The sequence below is a fragment of the Haliotis cracherodii genome, unplaced genomic scaffold (genome assembly GCF_022045235.1).
Source record: "Haliotis cracherodii isolate W230 unplaced genomic scaffold, xgHalCrac1.p SCAF_7, whole genome shotgun sequence".
NCBI classification, from domain to species: domain Eukaryota; kingdom Metazoa; phylum Mollusca; class Gastropoda; order Lepetellida; family Haliotidae; genus Haliotis; species Haliotis cracherodii.
Window position 1 is genome coordinate 35,116,227 of NW_027266330.1, and position 16,099 is coordinate 35,132,325.

Sequence of the window (16,099 nt, forward strand, 5' to 3'; positions counted from 1 at the left end):
CCTTTGGGTGAAACAGGCTATATCATTGGCTAATCAATCCAACAATACATTGTCACACGTTTATGTATTGGCTGTATCATAAACCTAACAATCATGGCGGCAGCAAGTACCCGATTGAAGTTGCTCTCACTGATAGAAGATATTGAAATAATATCTAAGTATGATAATCAATTTTCTAATCAATTTAATTTGTACCCACGCACCTATCCGTCATTTCCACATTTCTATGTCCCACGGAAACGTTTTCTATCGGCAATAATTAGCCTCTTCAGCATTCAGTCTTTCAGTTTCATTGTTTGACAGTGGTCCCCACTTCTATCAGCACTACAGATTTTGTTTGTATTGAAATATTTTTACAATGTTGACAGTGAATTATTATTATTCGTTATTTCGGTTTTTTTCTCAACACGGCACAACAGCCTATATACACTGACGGAGTGAAAAATCATCACTCTCTTGATCAATACATTCAGGTTTTACTTTTGGTTGTTTATACACGCACATATTTGAAGAGATGATTTTTTTTTGTATCAGCCAACAATTTCATTATTTATATTTGACATTTCTTTGTTTGTTTCCAGCTGAGTTTTTTAGAATTTTTTTTTTCTCATAAAATTATAATACTTTGAAATCATTGAGAAAACAGATAAACAATGATAAACATATTCAAGCTGAATAATTATAATGAAGGTCCTTCTTTAGTGTCATGGGGGTTTGTTTTTTAATGAAACAAAGACAACAATGTTATCGGAGTTATATGTTAATTCTGGAAGATGTCACTTCATGGTTTAAATTCTTTCCAAATTCAGAGAGTTGTTTGATTTGATGAGCACACCTAAAGGTCAGCAGAGGTCTGATGCCCCCGACACAGTATCACTGATGGAGCTGTTGATGGAAAAAGACAAAGATGTCAAGAAGACACTACAGTTAGGTAAGAGTTGCAGGCATTAACTGGGATATAAGGGGCGGTCGGGTAGCCTGGTGGTTAAAGAGTTCGCTCGTCACGCCGAAGCCCTGGGTTTGATTCCCGACATGGGTACAATGTGTGAAGCCCAATTCTGGTGTACCCCGCCCTGATATTGCTGGAATATTGCTAAAAGCGGCGTAAAATCTAACTCACTCACTCAGATAGATATAGAATCAACGTGATGCCCACTGCTGTGTAGGGAATAGGACTAGGCCTGTTTACAGTTTTGAAGGAAGGACTTTGCTCCTCAGTCAGGTGTTAGCAGATAAACGTGGAATTTGAATGACTTGATTCCAACTTGCTGCAGTTGCCAAGTTCTACTTTTTAACTAATTTGAGCATTGTCAGCATTCATCGTTCGATATCAAACTTTAAAGTAAAAGGAACCATGTCATTACCCTAATGTTAACATGTGAAGATTTAAGGTGTTCCTTGACTCAAATACTATGGCAGCAGATCTCAGAACCCACCATAAGTTTGAACACTGATATTGATCCAGTATTTGACTCAAAGTCTATTGAAATTGTTTTAGTATTTAAACTTAGCTAATAGAAGTTCAAGTTCTGATTCTTGGGCAGTTTGTTGCTCTTTCTTCAGATTACTCACAATGACTTAATTTTCAGCGGAAGAACAAGCAGGTATTCAAAAAATATTAGACGGGCTGAAGTCCGAGGTTGACAGTCGGGACCAAGATATCAAGAATTTACAGAGGAATCTCAAGGAGGCAGAAACAATTCTGGTTGGTTTGTTATGTTGATGATGTCTACATTATCTCTTTTCAATGATGCAGGACACAGCCTTTTTCATGGAAAGAGAAACTTTCTGTGCAGAGTTACATCCCTTAGCTATGTCAGGATCCACTCATCATGGGTTCAAATGCCATATTACCCAAATTAGGATCCTTTCAGTCTGTCAGTATCTTGCCCAGTGAAGATTCCGGGGTAGAATAGGTCTTCAGCAACCCATGCTTGCCGTAAAAGGTGACTATGCTTGTCGTAAAAGGCGACTAACGGGATCGGGTGGTCAGACTCGCTGACTTGATTGATGCATGTCAATTGTCTGGCCCAGACTCGATTTTTTACAGACCGCCGTCATATAGCTGGAATATTGCTGAGTGCGGCATTAAACAACAAACCAACCAACCAACCCATTCTGGTGCAGTGTTTACAAAGAACCATTTAAGTCGAAGGGTCCTTTTCATAGCCCTTAAGTAAATTAAAGTCCTTCAATACCTACAGGGGCAAACCTCAAGGGCAATGCTGCTAGTGTTTTTCTGAAAGTGATAAATGCCCATGACTTCTTACGTCACCTTACGTTCCAACATCAAGCTCTGTCGAGATACTGGAATACTGTTCAAAGCGATGTTAGTCAAATTCACTCACTGCTGAGCTTAGAATCTGCAACTGTAGCCACAAATCCAAAGTTGGAGTCTCTTAAAGCATCTTTCTTTACAAACTTTAATAATGCATTCCAGATGATCTAGTCTTCCATTTTATTTGAGATGGATGGTAGCCTTGTGGTTGTCAGTTGAAACGAGTTAAGTTGTCAGACTAAGAACCTAAGTTTCATTCACCACATGGGTAGGTGTGTGAAGCCAGTTCTTCATGAAATCTTGATTCTTGGAATATTGTATTAAACTCACTTCAGGAAACAGCAATGTACCAGGCCAAGCAGAAGCTGAACACAATATCCCAGGCCAGCAAGAAGGCAGTATCCTCAGAAGAACTCATCAAGTTTGCCCACAGAATCAGCGCCAGTAATGCAGTAGCAGCGCCCGTCACGTGGCAGCCGGGTGAGTGCATGGTGCAGTTGGGGAGCACAATGTGCATGTATTCTGCATGCTAGTCTATAAGCTATTGTTTGTTTGTTGTTTGTTTAACAACGCACTCAGCAATATTCCATCTATATCATGGCGGTCTGTATATCCAGCCTGGATAAGAAAATCCAGTGATTGACATCGTGAGCATCGATCCACTCAATTGGGATACGATGACATGAACCAACCAAGTCAGCGAGCCTGACACCGGATCCTGTTAGTCGCCTCTTACGACAAGCAACGTCGCCTTTTACGACAAGAATGGGTTGCTGAAGACCTATTCTACCCTGGATCTTCACAAGTCTGCTGTTGTGTGTTGCAGCTAAGTTGTGTTGGCAATTCAATAATTTTTTGTTTTTAGTTCATTAAGGCTAAGTACAATGTTGATATCTACATGTAATGACCAGTTTTTCACACATAATTTACTTTGTCCAGTAGGGCACTGGTGACTGTGTTGTCTTGATTACGACTTTTGCCCTGTGAAGATCTGGGTTAGAATTGGCCTTCAACAACCTACATGTATCATAACAGGCAAGTGACAGGATCAGGTGGTCAGACTCACTGACTTGGTTGATGCTTGTCATCATATCCCAATTGCGTACATCAATGCTCATGATGTCAATCACCGGATTATCAGGTCCAGACTCGATTATTTAGAGACCACTCTCATTTAGCTGGAATATTGCTGAGTGCAGCATTAAACAACACACAAACAAACAGGTCCTCATGATTTTCAAACTGAAACAACCTGGTGAGTGACAGCTAATGAAGACAGGACGGGCGTAGTTCATAGTTTGTCTTATCGCACCATGTCCAGGAGGCAAGGATCACTGTTGCTGTCCACTGCTGGTGTGCTCGTCCCAGACTTATGTACAGACCACAGTGATATGGATGGGATATAGCAATCTGAATAAGTTCTCAGTTCCTCATGAAGTGACTTTTGCTTGATCATGTTTCCAGGAGATCCACGGCGACCTTACCCAACAGAGCTGGAGATGAGACACGGTGTGTTGGCTCAGGGAACATATACAGATGCCTCAGTCTCATCCAGGCCAGGGCAGCTTAGTCAAGGTAGGACAATACTTAGTGTCATCTAGACCAGGGCAGCTTAGTCAAGGTAGGACAATACTTTGTGTCATCCAGGCCAGGGCAGATTAATCAAGGTAGGACAATACTTAGTGTCATCCAGGCCAGGGCAGCTTAGTCAAGGTAGGACAATACTTGGTGTCATCCAGGCCAGGGCAGCTTAGTCAAGGTAGGACAATACTTGGTGTCATCCGGGCCAGGGCAGCTTAGTCAAGGTAGGACAATACTTGGTGTCATCCAGGCCAGGGCAGCTTAGTCAAGGTAGGACAATACTTGGTGTCATCCAGGCCAGGGCAGCTTAGTCAAGGTAGGACAATACTTGGTGTCATCCAGGCCAGGGCAGCTTAGTCAAGGTAGGACAATACTTGGTGTCATCCAGGCCAGGGCAGCTTAGTCAAGGTAGGACAATACTTGGTGTCATCCAGGCCAGGGCAGCTTAGTCAAGGTAGGACAATACTTGGTGTCATCCGGGCCAGGGCAGCTTAGTCAAGGTAGGACAATACTTGGCGTCATCCGGGCCAGGGCGTCTTAGTCAAGGTAGGACAATACTTAGTGTCATCCAGGCCAGGGCAGTTTAGTCAAGGTAGGACAATACTTAGTGTCACCCGGGCCAGGGCAGCTTAGTCAAGGTAGGACAATACTTAGTGTCATCCGGGCCAGGGCAGCTTAGTCAAGGTAGGACAATACTTGGCGTCATCCGGGCCAGGGCGTCTTAGTCAAGGTAGGACAATACTTAGTGTCACCCGGGCCAGGGCAGCTTAGTCAAGGTAGGACAATACTTGGCGTCATCCGGGCCAGGGCGTCTTAGTCAAGGTAGGACAATACTTAGTGTCACCCGGGCCAGGGCAGCTTAGTCAAGGTAGGACAATACTTGGCGTCATCCGGGCCAGGGCAGCTTAGTCAAGGTAGGACAATACTTTGTGTCATCCAGGCCAGGGCAGCTTAGTCAAGGTAGGACAATACTTAGTGTCATCTAGACCAAGGCCCTGTTCCACAAAGCCATCTTAGCGCTAAGGTGATCTTAACTCCCATACTTTAACACTGGCTTACGATAGTCGTAGCCCTAAGATCGCTTTGTGGAAGGGTGCCCAGGGCAGCTTAGACAATGATTCAATTCTTCTGAAAATTTAAAAATTAATAAAATTTATTTGAATCTTATAGTCTTTGAAATTGTGATGTAGAATTATAAACAGAAAGTATCACGTTTCAAGATATCATAACGGAACTTGTTAATTTTACTTACTTCACTGAATCATATATCAGTGAATATCACTGTACAAAAACATGATTCCTTCATATTTGTAGATTACGGATTTGCTTTTCCACGTTTTAAATCCTTTTTAATCTATCCTTTGTCAATAAGTATGGATATTAGTTAAGCTGGACTTTTTCCGAAGGTTTAGCAGGGTTTCCCTGTACAGACTGTTGTAACTGGCTCTGTTGTGGCCTGGTTGTCCTTTGAAGAGTACTACTGTGGTGGAGTGGTTAGATCATCTGCCCAGAGAGCAGATCGTCGGTGTTTTCATTCCAGGGTGCGTCATACCAAAAGTCGTTAAAAGATAGTACTTCTTGTTACCCTGCCTGGCACTCAGCATTAAGGGAAGAAAAAAGAACTTTGAGTCAGTATACTGTGTCTGAGTGGTGTATCCATGTTGAATTGCATCATGGTATCTCGTGGTCTAGCATTATAAAACTGGCGTAAGTCCAGACTTGCACGTGCAGTCAAACATGTGCGCATGTCGCAACATTATGTGATGTGAAGCCCCATTCCACCTCACAGGAAGATTACTTTGTGACCCACCCGTGAAGATCTGGGGTAGAATAGGTCTTCAGCAACCCATGCTTGCTGTAAAAGATGACTAAGCTTGTCGTGAGAGGCTACTGGCGGGATTGGTTGATGCATGTCATCGTATCCATGATATCAGTCACTGGATTGTCTGGTCCAGACTCGATTATTTAAAGACCGCCGTCATATAGCTGGAATATTGCTGAGTGCGGCATTAAGCAACAAACAAAACAAAACAAAAAAAGCCTACAAAGTTTGTGACCATCATTTTTTAAATTCAAGAATCTCTTCCTTTCAGATCAAGGCACACCTACAACAGTTGGTGCCAGTGCTGGGTTGTCATGGCAACCGCCACAAGACCTGCCCGTATCCCTCCCGTCAAGCACCCCCCAGCCCCCTTCAGACCCCCTCAAGGGACATAACAAAGAAAATGAGGAAGTGGAGCTTATGTCTAGTGACTCCTCCAGTAGTAGTTCAAGTGATGAATAAAACATGTACACTAAAAAATGTCTTCTGGTCTATAGAATAGATGGGATACTTTAAAAAAGATCCTTATACAAATTCAGTCTTCCACAGAATGCAAATGTATGTGTTCAACACAAGGCACATAGTGCAAAACAGCACAAAATGACACATGGCTCATGGCATGAAATGCACATATTTTTTAGAAAAAAAGAGTTGTTAAATTATAGTTATTAAATCAAATATAGAGGAGCCCAGAGACTTTCTTCATTTTGAATCTAGACTTGCAAAACATAGACTTGAATGGGCTGCATTGGATATATTAGTTTCAGGGTCTGTAGGACAGCTGAGCTTAAGCGGCAAAACCCATGGATAGGATTCATAAACTTGATAAACATGCTTGTCTGGCAGAATGTGTGTCACCAGTGCACCATGATTGTCTGGCAGAATGTGTGTCACCAGTACACCATGATTGCCAGGGCAGTATAGGTCACCAGTACACCATGAATGCCAGGGCAGTATAGGTCACCAGTACGCCATGATTGCCAGGGCAGTATAGGTCACCAGTACACCATGATTGTCAGGGCAGTATAGGTCACTAGTACACCATGATTGCCAGGGCAGTATAGGTCACCAGTACGCCATGATTGCCAGGGCAGTATAGGTCACCAGTACACCATGATTGTCAGGGCAGTATAGGTCACCAGTACACCATGATTGTCAGGGCAGTATAGGTCACCAGTACACCATGATTGCCAGGGCAGTATAGGTCACCAGTACACCATGATTGTCAGGGCAGTATAGGTCACCAGTACACCATGATTGCCAGGGCAGTATAGGTCACCAGTACACCATGATTGCCAGGGCAGTATAGGTCACCAGTACACCATGATTGTCACGACAGTATAGGTCACCAGTACACCATGATTGTCAGGGCAGTATTGGTCACCAGTACACCATGATTGTCAGGGCAGTATTGGTCACCAGTACACCATGATTGTCACGGCAGTTCAACCTGTGACCTATAAATTGTATAGTGTCTTAACCATTCTGTACAGAAAGTAGAAAGAACAAGAAGACAGACCATGCATGTGTATTGTAAAGAGAGGATAAAAGCGAAGCAGATCCACCAAGCTGTACACAACCAAAGGATACTGGTACCAACATTGTGTCAATAATCGTGATGGGACTCTTCATCTGATTGCTAGTCTTCACTTGACGAGACGGTACTGCTCGACCCCAAAGGGCCAGAGAGAATATTGAAAGTGTACCTATCTTCAGAGGGTAGCTATGCAGCGCGAAATCAATCCGATCAAACATGCTTGGGATGTTCTCCAGCACCTGCTGCCGGACTCCTGCAGGTTCTTGAAGATGCTAAAGGACGAGCAGAATATAAGTCCTGGGCCCACTTGCACAAAGCGATCTGAGCACTAAGATGATCGTAACTCCCATACTTTAACATAGGCTTACAATAGCCGTAGCGCTAAGATCGCTTTGTGCAAGTGGGCCCAGGAGTTACATTTGGTGGTAATATCTCCACAGCCTTGTCAAATTGTGATTCATGTGACTTGACACCTCTGTCGTTATTGTGTCAGTTTGGGAGGTGTCAGGGTTTTTATGATAACATGATAACAAACGTGGCCATTTCCACTGATAATAATTTCAGTATATTCCTGAATATGTCTTCAATGTCTTATCAAAGTATTGCCACATTTTCTGCCCTAATATGCTAAAATATTGTTTACTGTGGTGTTAAACAACATTTATTCATTGTAAAAATGGTTTACTTGCTCATTGCCAACACAAAGGGATTAACATCGGGTTCAAGATAACTGCAGTTATATGTTGACGTGTTTGTGTGGCTGACTTTAGTCCGGACTGATGCCGGTTTCATAGTGCCAGCCCACCGCAGTTTAACATAGACACGGATCGCCTCCGTGGTCTAGTGGTAGATCGTCCACCCGGAGAGCGGAAGTCCGGGGTTCGATCCCTGGCCGCGTCATACCAAAAGACGTTAAAAGATGGTACTTGTTGTTACCTTGTCTGGCGCTCGGCATTAAGGGGCTAAAAAAGGACTGGTCGGCTCGGAGTCAGTATACTGTGTCTGAGTGGGGTATTCATGTTAAACTGCGGCATGGTATCTCAGTGAGCTAGCACTATAAATCGGCATCAGTCCGGACTAGTACAAGCAGACACGAGCATGCACGTCGCTATATAAGTGCAATAATCTTGGACGCGACGTTGAACCCCATTTCACCTCACCTAACATGGACATCCCTCACAGACACAGCATGCTGACTCCGAGCCGACCAGTCCATTGCGATATTTAAGCCACACAGCGAGTGAATACGTCCTTCTGGACATTGCCCATCTATCAGTGACCGCATACTTTGTTTCATGAACAGGTGCTATAGTTTGGCAAACAGCAGGAAACACAGAACAAACCTGCTACGCTTGAATATTTTCTTATTAAGAGAACACGAAAGCTGTAACGATTGTCAATGACCTCCAAGTACTTTCACAACACGTGTTTCATGATACAAAATGCCAACACAGATTGGCAGTGCTTCCTTTCGTCGTCTTCACCGCGTTGTCTATGTCATGTACGCAGCCTACGTGTCTTTGTATATTTCACGGCTTAGTGACAGCTAGATAGTCCAGAAGGGGCCTCTTTTGTGTACATAACACACAGCCGCCACACGACAGAGGTATATATCAAACCACCGTCTTTTTTTAAGGTGTTGCACACAGCAGGTGAGTTTCTACGTGTTTCTTCTTACTGCTTTTTTTGTTTTGATGTTTGCTTAATTATTAGTGTCTACGCTGTGTGTTTAGACATATACGTGTATCGGGAGAAAAAAGTTAATCATCAAACCTACTTTTTTATTCCGAATTTCCACGTCTCTTTTGAGAATATCCTCTCTTTTTGCTATGATACCACTGATATTTCTTAGCAGTTTGGAAAAATGGGTTCGAATTCCCGTACGATCTGATTATGTTTTTACATTTATCAGCAACACATCCGTTCTCGATGGTTTCACCAAAGAGGCAAATATGTAAGACCTGCATCACTTCGGGCTTGCCTCTCTCATCAAGTTGACAAATTTGTTACATACTCTTCAACAAAAGTAGGGGATCATGAAATATGTGTTTGTTTGTTTGTTGTTTAACGCCACACTCAGCAATATTCCAGCTATATCACGGCGGTCTGTAAATAATCGAGTTTGGACCAGACAATCCAGTGATAATTGACATCATGAGCATCCATCTACGCAATTGGGATACGATGAAATGCATCAACCATGTGAGCGAGCCAGATCGCCCAATCCCGTTAGTCGCCTCTTACGACAAGCATAGTCATCTTTTACGGCAAGCATGGGTTGCTGAAGACCTATTCTAACCCGGAATCTACACGGGTCGGATCATGAAATATAAAGGTTCATACCAAGTATCAGAACAAAGATGCGTGTTGACGATGAATATCCCACGCAAATACGTTTATGTCTAACATAACACTGAAACACATCCGATAGGTAGTAGCACCACGCCCGTTCTTAGCATGTCTTTCCTGATTCTGACACTCGTGGAAGGTGGATTATTACTGTCAAAATTAATTATTCTGCTTATCATACAGTTGTGATTTACTTCATTGCATTCATTGTTTGTGTATGAACTAGCAATGCGGCGTCTGCAATGCGTGGACGGTCTACGGTTTATTGGCATGCTGGAATGCTGGAAACTGAGAAAATGAGAGAAGTCAGCGTGCAGTGGCCAACAAGTTCAATGTTTCATAATCTGTGATTGGCAGACTATGGAACAGGTACTATCAGACCCAAAAGGTTGACGATCGACCTCGTTCAGGGCGTCCCAGGTCAACGACAACATTACAGGATCGATGGATCCGAAACCAGCTCGAGCTCAAACGGGATGAAATTGCTGAAAACTTTCATGAGGCTACTGGAGTACAAATTATGGGTCAGACGATTAGAAATCGTCCACATGCAGCTCATCTTCATGCTCGACGGGGGCGGTCGGGTAGCCTAGTGGTTAAAGCGTTCGCTCGTCACGCTGAAGACCCGGGTTCGATTCCCGACATGGGTACAATGTGTGAAGCCCATTTCTGGTGTCCCCCGCCGTGATATTGCTGGAATTTTGCTAAAAGCGGCGTAAAACCATACACACTCACTCATGCTCGACGGCCTCGTGTTAATCGTCGCTGGTCACGTGTCATGATTTCAGATGAGTCCCGATTTACTTCGCACTTTCTTGATAGGCGTGGTCGTGTCTGGCGGCGTCGAAATGAACGTCAGGCTGATGTCAACCTGTGATAAATGTGGCGGTTGATCGGTTATGGAGTGGGGTGGCATCATTGTGACTGAACAAACCCCCGCTTCACAGTGTCACTGGACAGTTCTGTTGAGACAACATACTGACACCCTTTTTTGTCTCGTTTGCAAGGCGTGTGAGACGACGTTTTGTCTTTCAGGATGACAACGCCAGTGTTCACCGTGCACGATTCGTCAGTGCTCACCTCCAGCAGCATAACATCCCATTTCCCAACGGGATCAGGTCGTCGATGCATGTCATCGTATCCGAATTGCGAAAATCGATGCTCATGATATCAGTCACTGGATTGTCGGGTCAAGACTGAATTTTTTACAGACCGCCGACAATAGCTGGAATATTGCTGAGTGTGACGTTAAACAACAAACAAACAATCAATCAGAATTCATGTCGAGCACTATTCCAACAGCTCCAGCCTTTGGTGTTTACATTTCACAACTTTTGAGATGCAATCGAGCATGGTCTTTAAACAACAAACAAAGAAGTTCGGACGCGTCGCGTTCCTCAATATGAGCTAATTCCGCTGTTGACATCAACGCTGACATAACGTTCAACTATATTAACTGCTTCCACCTTTATGTGAAGGATATGCACGACTCGATATGGTCGAGGAAGTAAGACCGAGGCAAGGGCGTTATACCAATGTAACCGATGCGTCATTTTTTTTAACAAAAACGACATGTCTCATGCATGCAAAACAAACGCGGAACGTTTCATTGTGAAAAGGTGAAGGTTTTTCAACGAAGATAATAATTCGACGTAGATGTAACAGTACACTCGACCCGTGAAGATCCAGGATAGAATTGGTCTTCAGCAACCCATGCTTGTCGTCATAGACGACTATGCTTGTCGTAAGAGGTGACTAACAGGATCGGGTGGTCAGGCTCGCTGACTTGGTTGATGCATGTCATCGATCCCAATTGCGTGGATCGATGCTCATGATGTCAATCACTGGATTGTCTGGTCCAGACCGCCGTCATATAGCTGGAACAGCGGCGCTAAACAACAAACAACAATACTATTTCCTAGCCAGGATGATAGATTCAAATTGCGTGGATCGATGTTCATTATGTCAATCACTGGCTTGCCAGGTCAAGACTCGATTAATAACAGACCGCCGTAATATAGGTGGAATATTACTGAGTGCGTCGTTAAAACAAACAAACAAACAAACAGTACATTCTCAATGGACATTGTGGGACTTAGGGACCGACCAGGTAATATTCTGGGGAAATAAAAAAAAATTCAGTCATTGTTAAAAAACATATATTTTCTGCTCTGAATGAGGACGGGAAACTCTGTTTTCGACCCAAAATGCGCCGTCATAGTTTTTTAAGCAGTGGGAAGGTGTTACTTATTTCATAAAAATACGACAACAACACTGCAGAGTTGCTCCCCTTAGCCATCCGAGGATCCTTGGTTCGAGGCCTATTATGTGACTGATTGTAATTCCTAGTTTGTCAGCATCATACCCATGATTTAGGGTTGCACAAATTGATAAGCACACGACTAAGCTCTGTGTCACTGAGCACCTTCCTCCAACAAAGGTGATACGCACTGGTCCTGCTAAACACTCTCACAAAAAAGCGTTGACAAAAGAGCACTGTTTGTCCACGATGATAGTCCTCTAGTATCATGGCGTTGTCACGTGAACAAATAGACGGGAAGGTTTGAACTCTCGAACTCGTGACCCATCTTGGCAATTTGAATCTATCATCCTGGCTAGGAAATATAATTGTTGTTTGTTGTTTAACGCCGCTGTTATATATTCCAGCTATATGACGGCGTTCTGGACCAGACAATCCAGTGATTGACATCATGAGCATCGATCTACGCAATTGGGATCGATGACATGCATCAAACAAGTCAGCGAGTCTGACCACCCGATCCCGTTAGTCGCCTCTTACGACAAGCATAATCGCCCGTTACGGCGAGAATGGGTTGCTGAAGATCTGTTTTCCCCGGATCTTCACAGGTCCTCTGTTTATTATGTGTTGGCAATGTCAATACATTTTTTGTTTTTAGTTCAATGAAGCACAGTGAAATATTGATATCTCATTGTGTTGCTGAAGACCTATTCTACCCCGGATCTTGGTAGATCTGGCACGGCTCCCATTTACTAATGTCAGAGGGGTACACAAAGTACGTGATCTAGACTACCAGTGTCGGACTTTCATTTATATGGAAGCTTCGATGGCTGAGTCTGTAAGATCTCTGACTTTGTGTGCTGACGATAAGACGTGGGTTCGAATCCGGACGGGACTAAACAAAATACGAGAATCGGTATTTTATTCAGAAAATGTTATCCCAGATAAAACATTTGTTACATTTGACGCTCTCTAAATGGCATCGTGTGTTCAAACCTACATGTGTTTTGAATTATGAGATGTGTTAAAGTTACAAAATGCTCCCGCCGTGACATTGCTGGAATATTGCCAAAAGCGGCGTAAATCCCTACTCACTCACACACTCTTGAGTTCGACACGTTAGCCTGATTATTTTAGGAAGCATATGGATGGAATATTCACCTATTTTACTGCAAGCAGTATAAAACCCACCTTGATGCTTCCCATTAGTGAGGGGCACGGGTGGCCCAGTCGTCTAAGGCGCCGCGATTCGCTGTGCAGAGTTGCGTCCCTTGGGCACGCCAGAAAGCTATGATTGTGGGTTCGAATCCCGGTTCGCCCCGATTATGTTTCTAGGTTTGTCAGCACCATACCCGTGCTCGTGGGTTTTACCTAAGTGGTAAACGTCTGAGACCTGCATCACTTCGGGCTTTCCTCCCACATTAAGCTGACACGCCGTGATAAGACTGGAATACTGTTAAAAGCGGCGTGAAACCCAACTCACTCACTCACTGCCCATTGGTGGTGTTATCCTGTACACAGAACTGGACGCGAGCTTGAGTTTCTTTTGTACGCATCATCTGAAAGCGTTTGCATAGCGCTGCCTACTGGGAGCCTTTGTTTGTTCGTATTGTATGTGTTATATGATAGCATTTGTATTCTGCTGAATGGGGCTATCTCTTGCACGTATATTGTACACTTCGCAGAGGACCCCCGTCGAAGACAGGCCAGTTTCTGTGTGGCAGTGTCGACACCGTCATCCCCGTGCAGGTTGATCCTTGGCGGTGAGTCATCAGTTTTAATATACTCGATATAGCGGATTTTATCGATAGTCTCAGAAAATGCTTGTATTAAATAAATATGCTTTGGACTTGAAAATAAGAGAAATTGTCTGCCGCGTACAGTTTGTTGTTGCAATATGTTTAAAAAATATATATTTATGCTCATAGTTATTGTTAATAGAATATCTGGTTTTGCAGCATCAGTCTGCATACACAATCACATATAAAAATATAAAAGTATAAATATTCTATTATACATGGGGTGAGTGAGTGAGTTGGGTTTAACGGCGCTTTTAAGAGTATTCCAGTTATATCGCGGCGTGTCAGCTTAATGTAGGTGGAAATCACGAAGTGATGCAAGTCTCAGACGTTTACCACTTCAGTGAAACCCACGAGCACGGGTATGGTGCTGACAAACCTAGAAACATATCAGGGCGAACCAGGATTCGAACCCACAATCATAGGTTTCTGGCGTGCCCAAGGGACGCAACTCTGCACAGCGAATCGCGGCGCCAGACCGTAACATGTAATTAACCACTCGGCTACCCGACCGCCCCTTTGCTTAGTTAAGGTTATGTGAGACATAATTATATGTTTTATGATAATATAATAACGACTGCTGTTAAGTCTACGGATTAGCCTTCGCCCTTTACTAAATATTGTGTGGGGGCTATATATACTTTATATACTCAGCAACAACAATATTTAAAGTCAAGTTATAGACGTTATCAGTGCCTTGTGGGGCATAGAGATCATAAGCTGATAGTGTTTCCGTATAAACAAACAAAAACATAAACATAATAATAATAATAAAAAAATTACTGCTAATGGTTTATATCTACGATTGGGAGACACCAGTGTAATGATCTCTTTATCAAGTAATGTCATTCCTACAATGATCGTTGTTTAAGTCGTCATTTCGCTCAATGAAGTAATTTTAGAAACCGTATGAATATCGTGTTTCAGTGAACAGTCCCGTTTGTCATGTAGTGCCAAATACCTTACAGCCATGTTTTGCCTACATAATCAGCCACTCGTAGGATGTCACCTGTCTAAGCTTATTTGGAACGTTAGTCAACAGTTTACTGAGCAAGGATAATATGAATTTTGGATATGGAGATTAAAAGTAGTTCCTGTTTAGTGACTAAATTATATTTGCATATTTATCGGATCGTGGTACGAAGTTAATCTGTTTGGTATATTACATCATTAACGCTATCCATTGTATGATAAGCTGCGACATTGTCTCTAATTAGGGCACAATTTAACCTCTAGATTTATGTATACCATATTTTGTTGGCATTCAAGAAAAAAGTTTTAGGACTTTGGGATTGTGCGTTAACATTCAAACAAATTTGTATTTTACCGACTTGAATCAAACTTGCCATTTTACCAGAACATAATTCTCTTTTTAATGAATGAAGTCGGGGTTTAGTATATGATATTAGTCAGCTGGTCTATCGTGACAGTGATCAAGTGGGGATACAATGTTTAGGAGCATTTTGAGATTCCTGACCTGGGAGATATCCCTTCTGTGTTTTAAAATTGGGGGTAGTCTGACAGAGGATTAGATACCTGTTATTTGAATTTAGAAACGAGCGCTTTAACACGCGGTTTTGAATGTATAAGCAAGTAGGTATCTACTCCACAGTTAGACTACCTCCAATATTAAAACACAGTAGGTTTATCTTTTAATCACCATGACGACAACGGTGCTCTCTTGGGAGGCGTACTTACACACTGGTAAATCGGTCATCTTCTTAGAAGGTGCCGAAAATGGGTCGGGTAGTGACACACATAGTATTACTAAAGTTCAAGATTAATTTCATATGTTCTTGATTATTTCAAAATAATTGTTATAATATACAGGTTTTAAAAAATGGTGAAATAACCCTTCATAAATACATATTTTATATAATCGTAACCTGTTGCATATTTGCATATTTAGCTCACAACCGAGTCAATTCTATGAAATATACCCCATTGCACATGTAGGGGTGACTGGTTTTATAAATAGCGACAAAAAAAACGCTGAACTAATTTATATGTCAAATAACTTACTAAATCACAGTGTTTTAGTTATTGTGAAGTCGCAGTTATGTATCAGCTGGTTTGAAATAACTATCAACTAGTAGAATGACTATCTCGCCACTACGAACTTTCACATGGATAAACTGGATATTTTTCCCTTATCCTTCACTGTCGATGGTTCAAAATTGTTGTTCACGTTACAACAAACATAAACCAAGAGGAAATCACCCACCTGTAATTACGTTCACCATTAGCATTATCAAACGTATACAATTATTGTAGATGATCGGCCGCTGTTGTTGTATTGATGTATCGATGCGTAGGCTATCGATAGATCGATATCTTCATTTGCAAGATTTTTTGTGCAAAAAAGCATCCTACTTTTGAGGTATCGAAAGGACTTCAATACCTGATGCTCGTTTAATCAATCATAATCAATCATTCATCTTGATGGAGGTCCTATTGAATAATCGTTGTAAGT

At 42.5% G+C, this 16,099-nt stretch overlaps 1 protein-coding gene across 1 annotated transcript; it reads left to right on the forward strand.

Moving 5' to 3' along the window:
- Positions 1-93: 93 nt before the first annotated feature.
- Positions 94-6,143, forward strand: LOC139448361 (mediator of RNA polymerase II transcription subunit 4-like). The gene is made up of 6 exons (XM_071229900.1): positions 94-158; positions 810-931; positions 1,590-1,705; positions 2,614-2,758; positions 3,743-3,853; positions 5,953-6,143. Exons 1-6 carry the CDS (start codon positions 94-96, stop codon positions 6,141-6,143), a joined length of 750 nt encoding a protein of 249 aa, XP_071086001.1.
- The last annotated feature ends 9,956 nt before the right edge of the window (positions 6,144-16,099 follow it).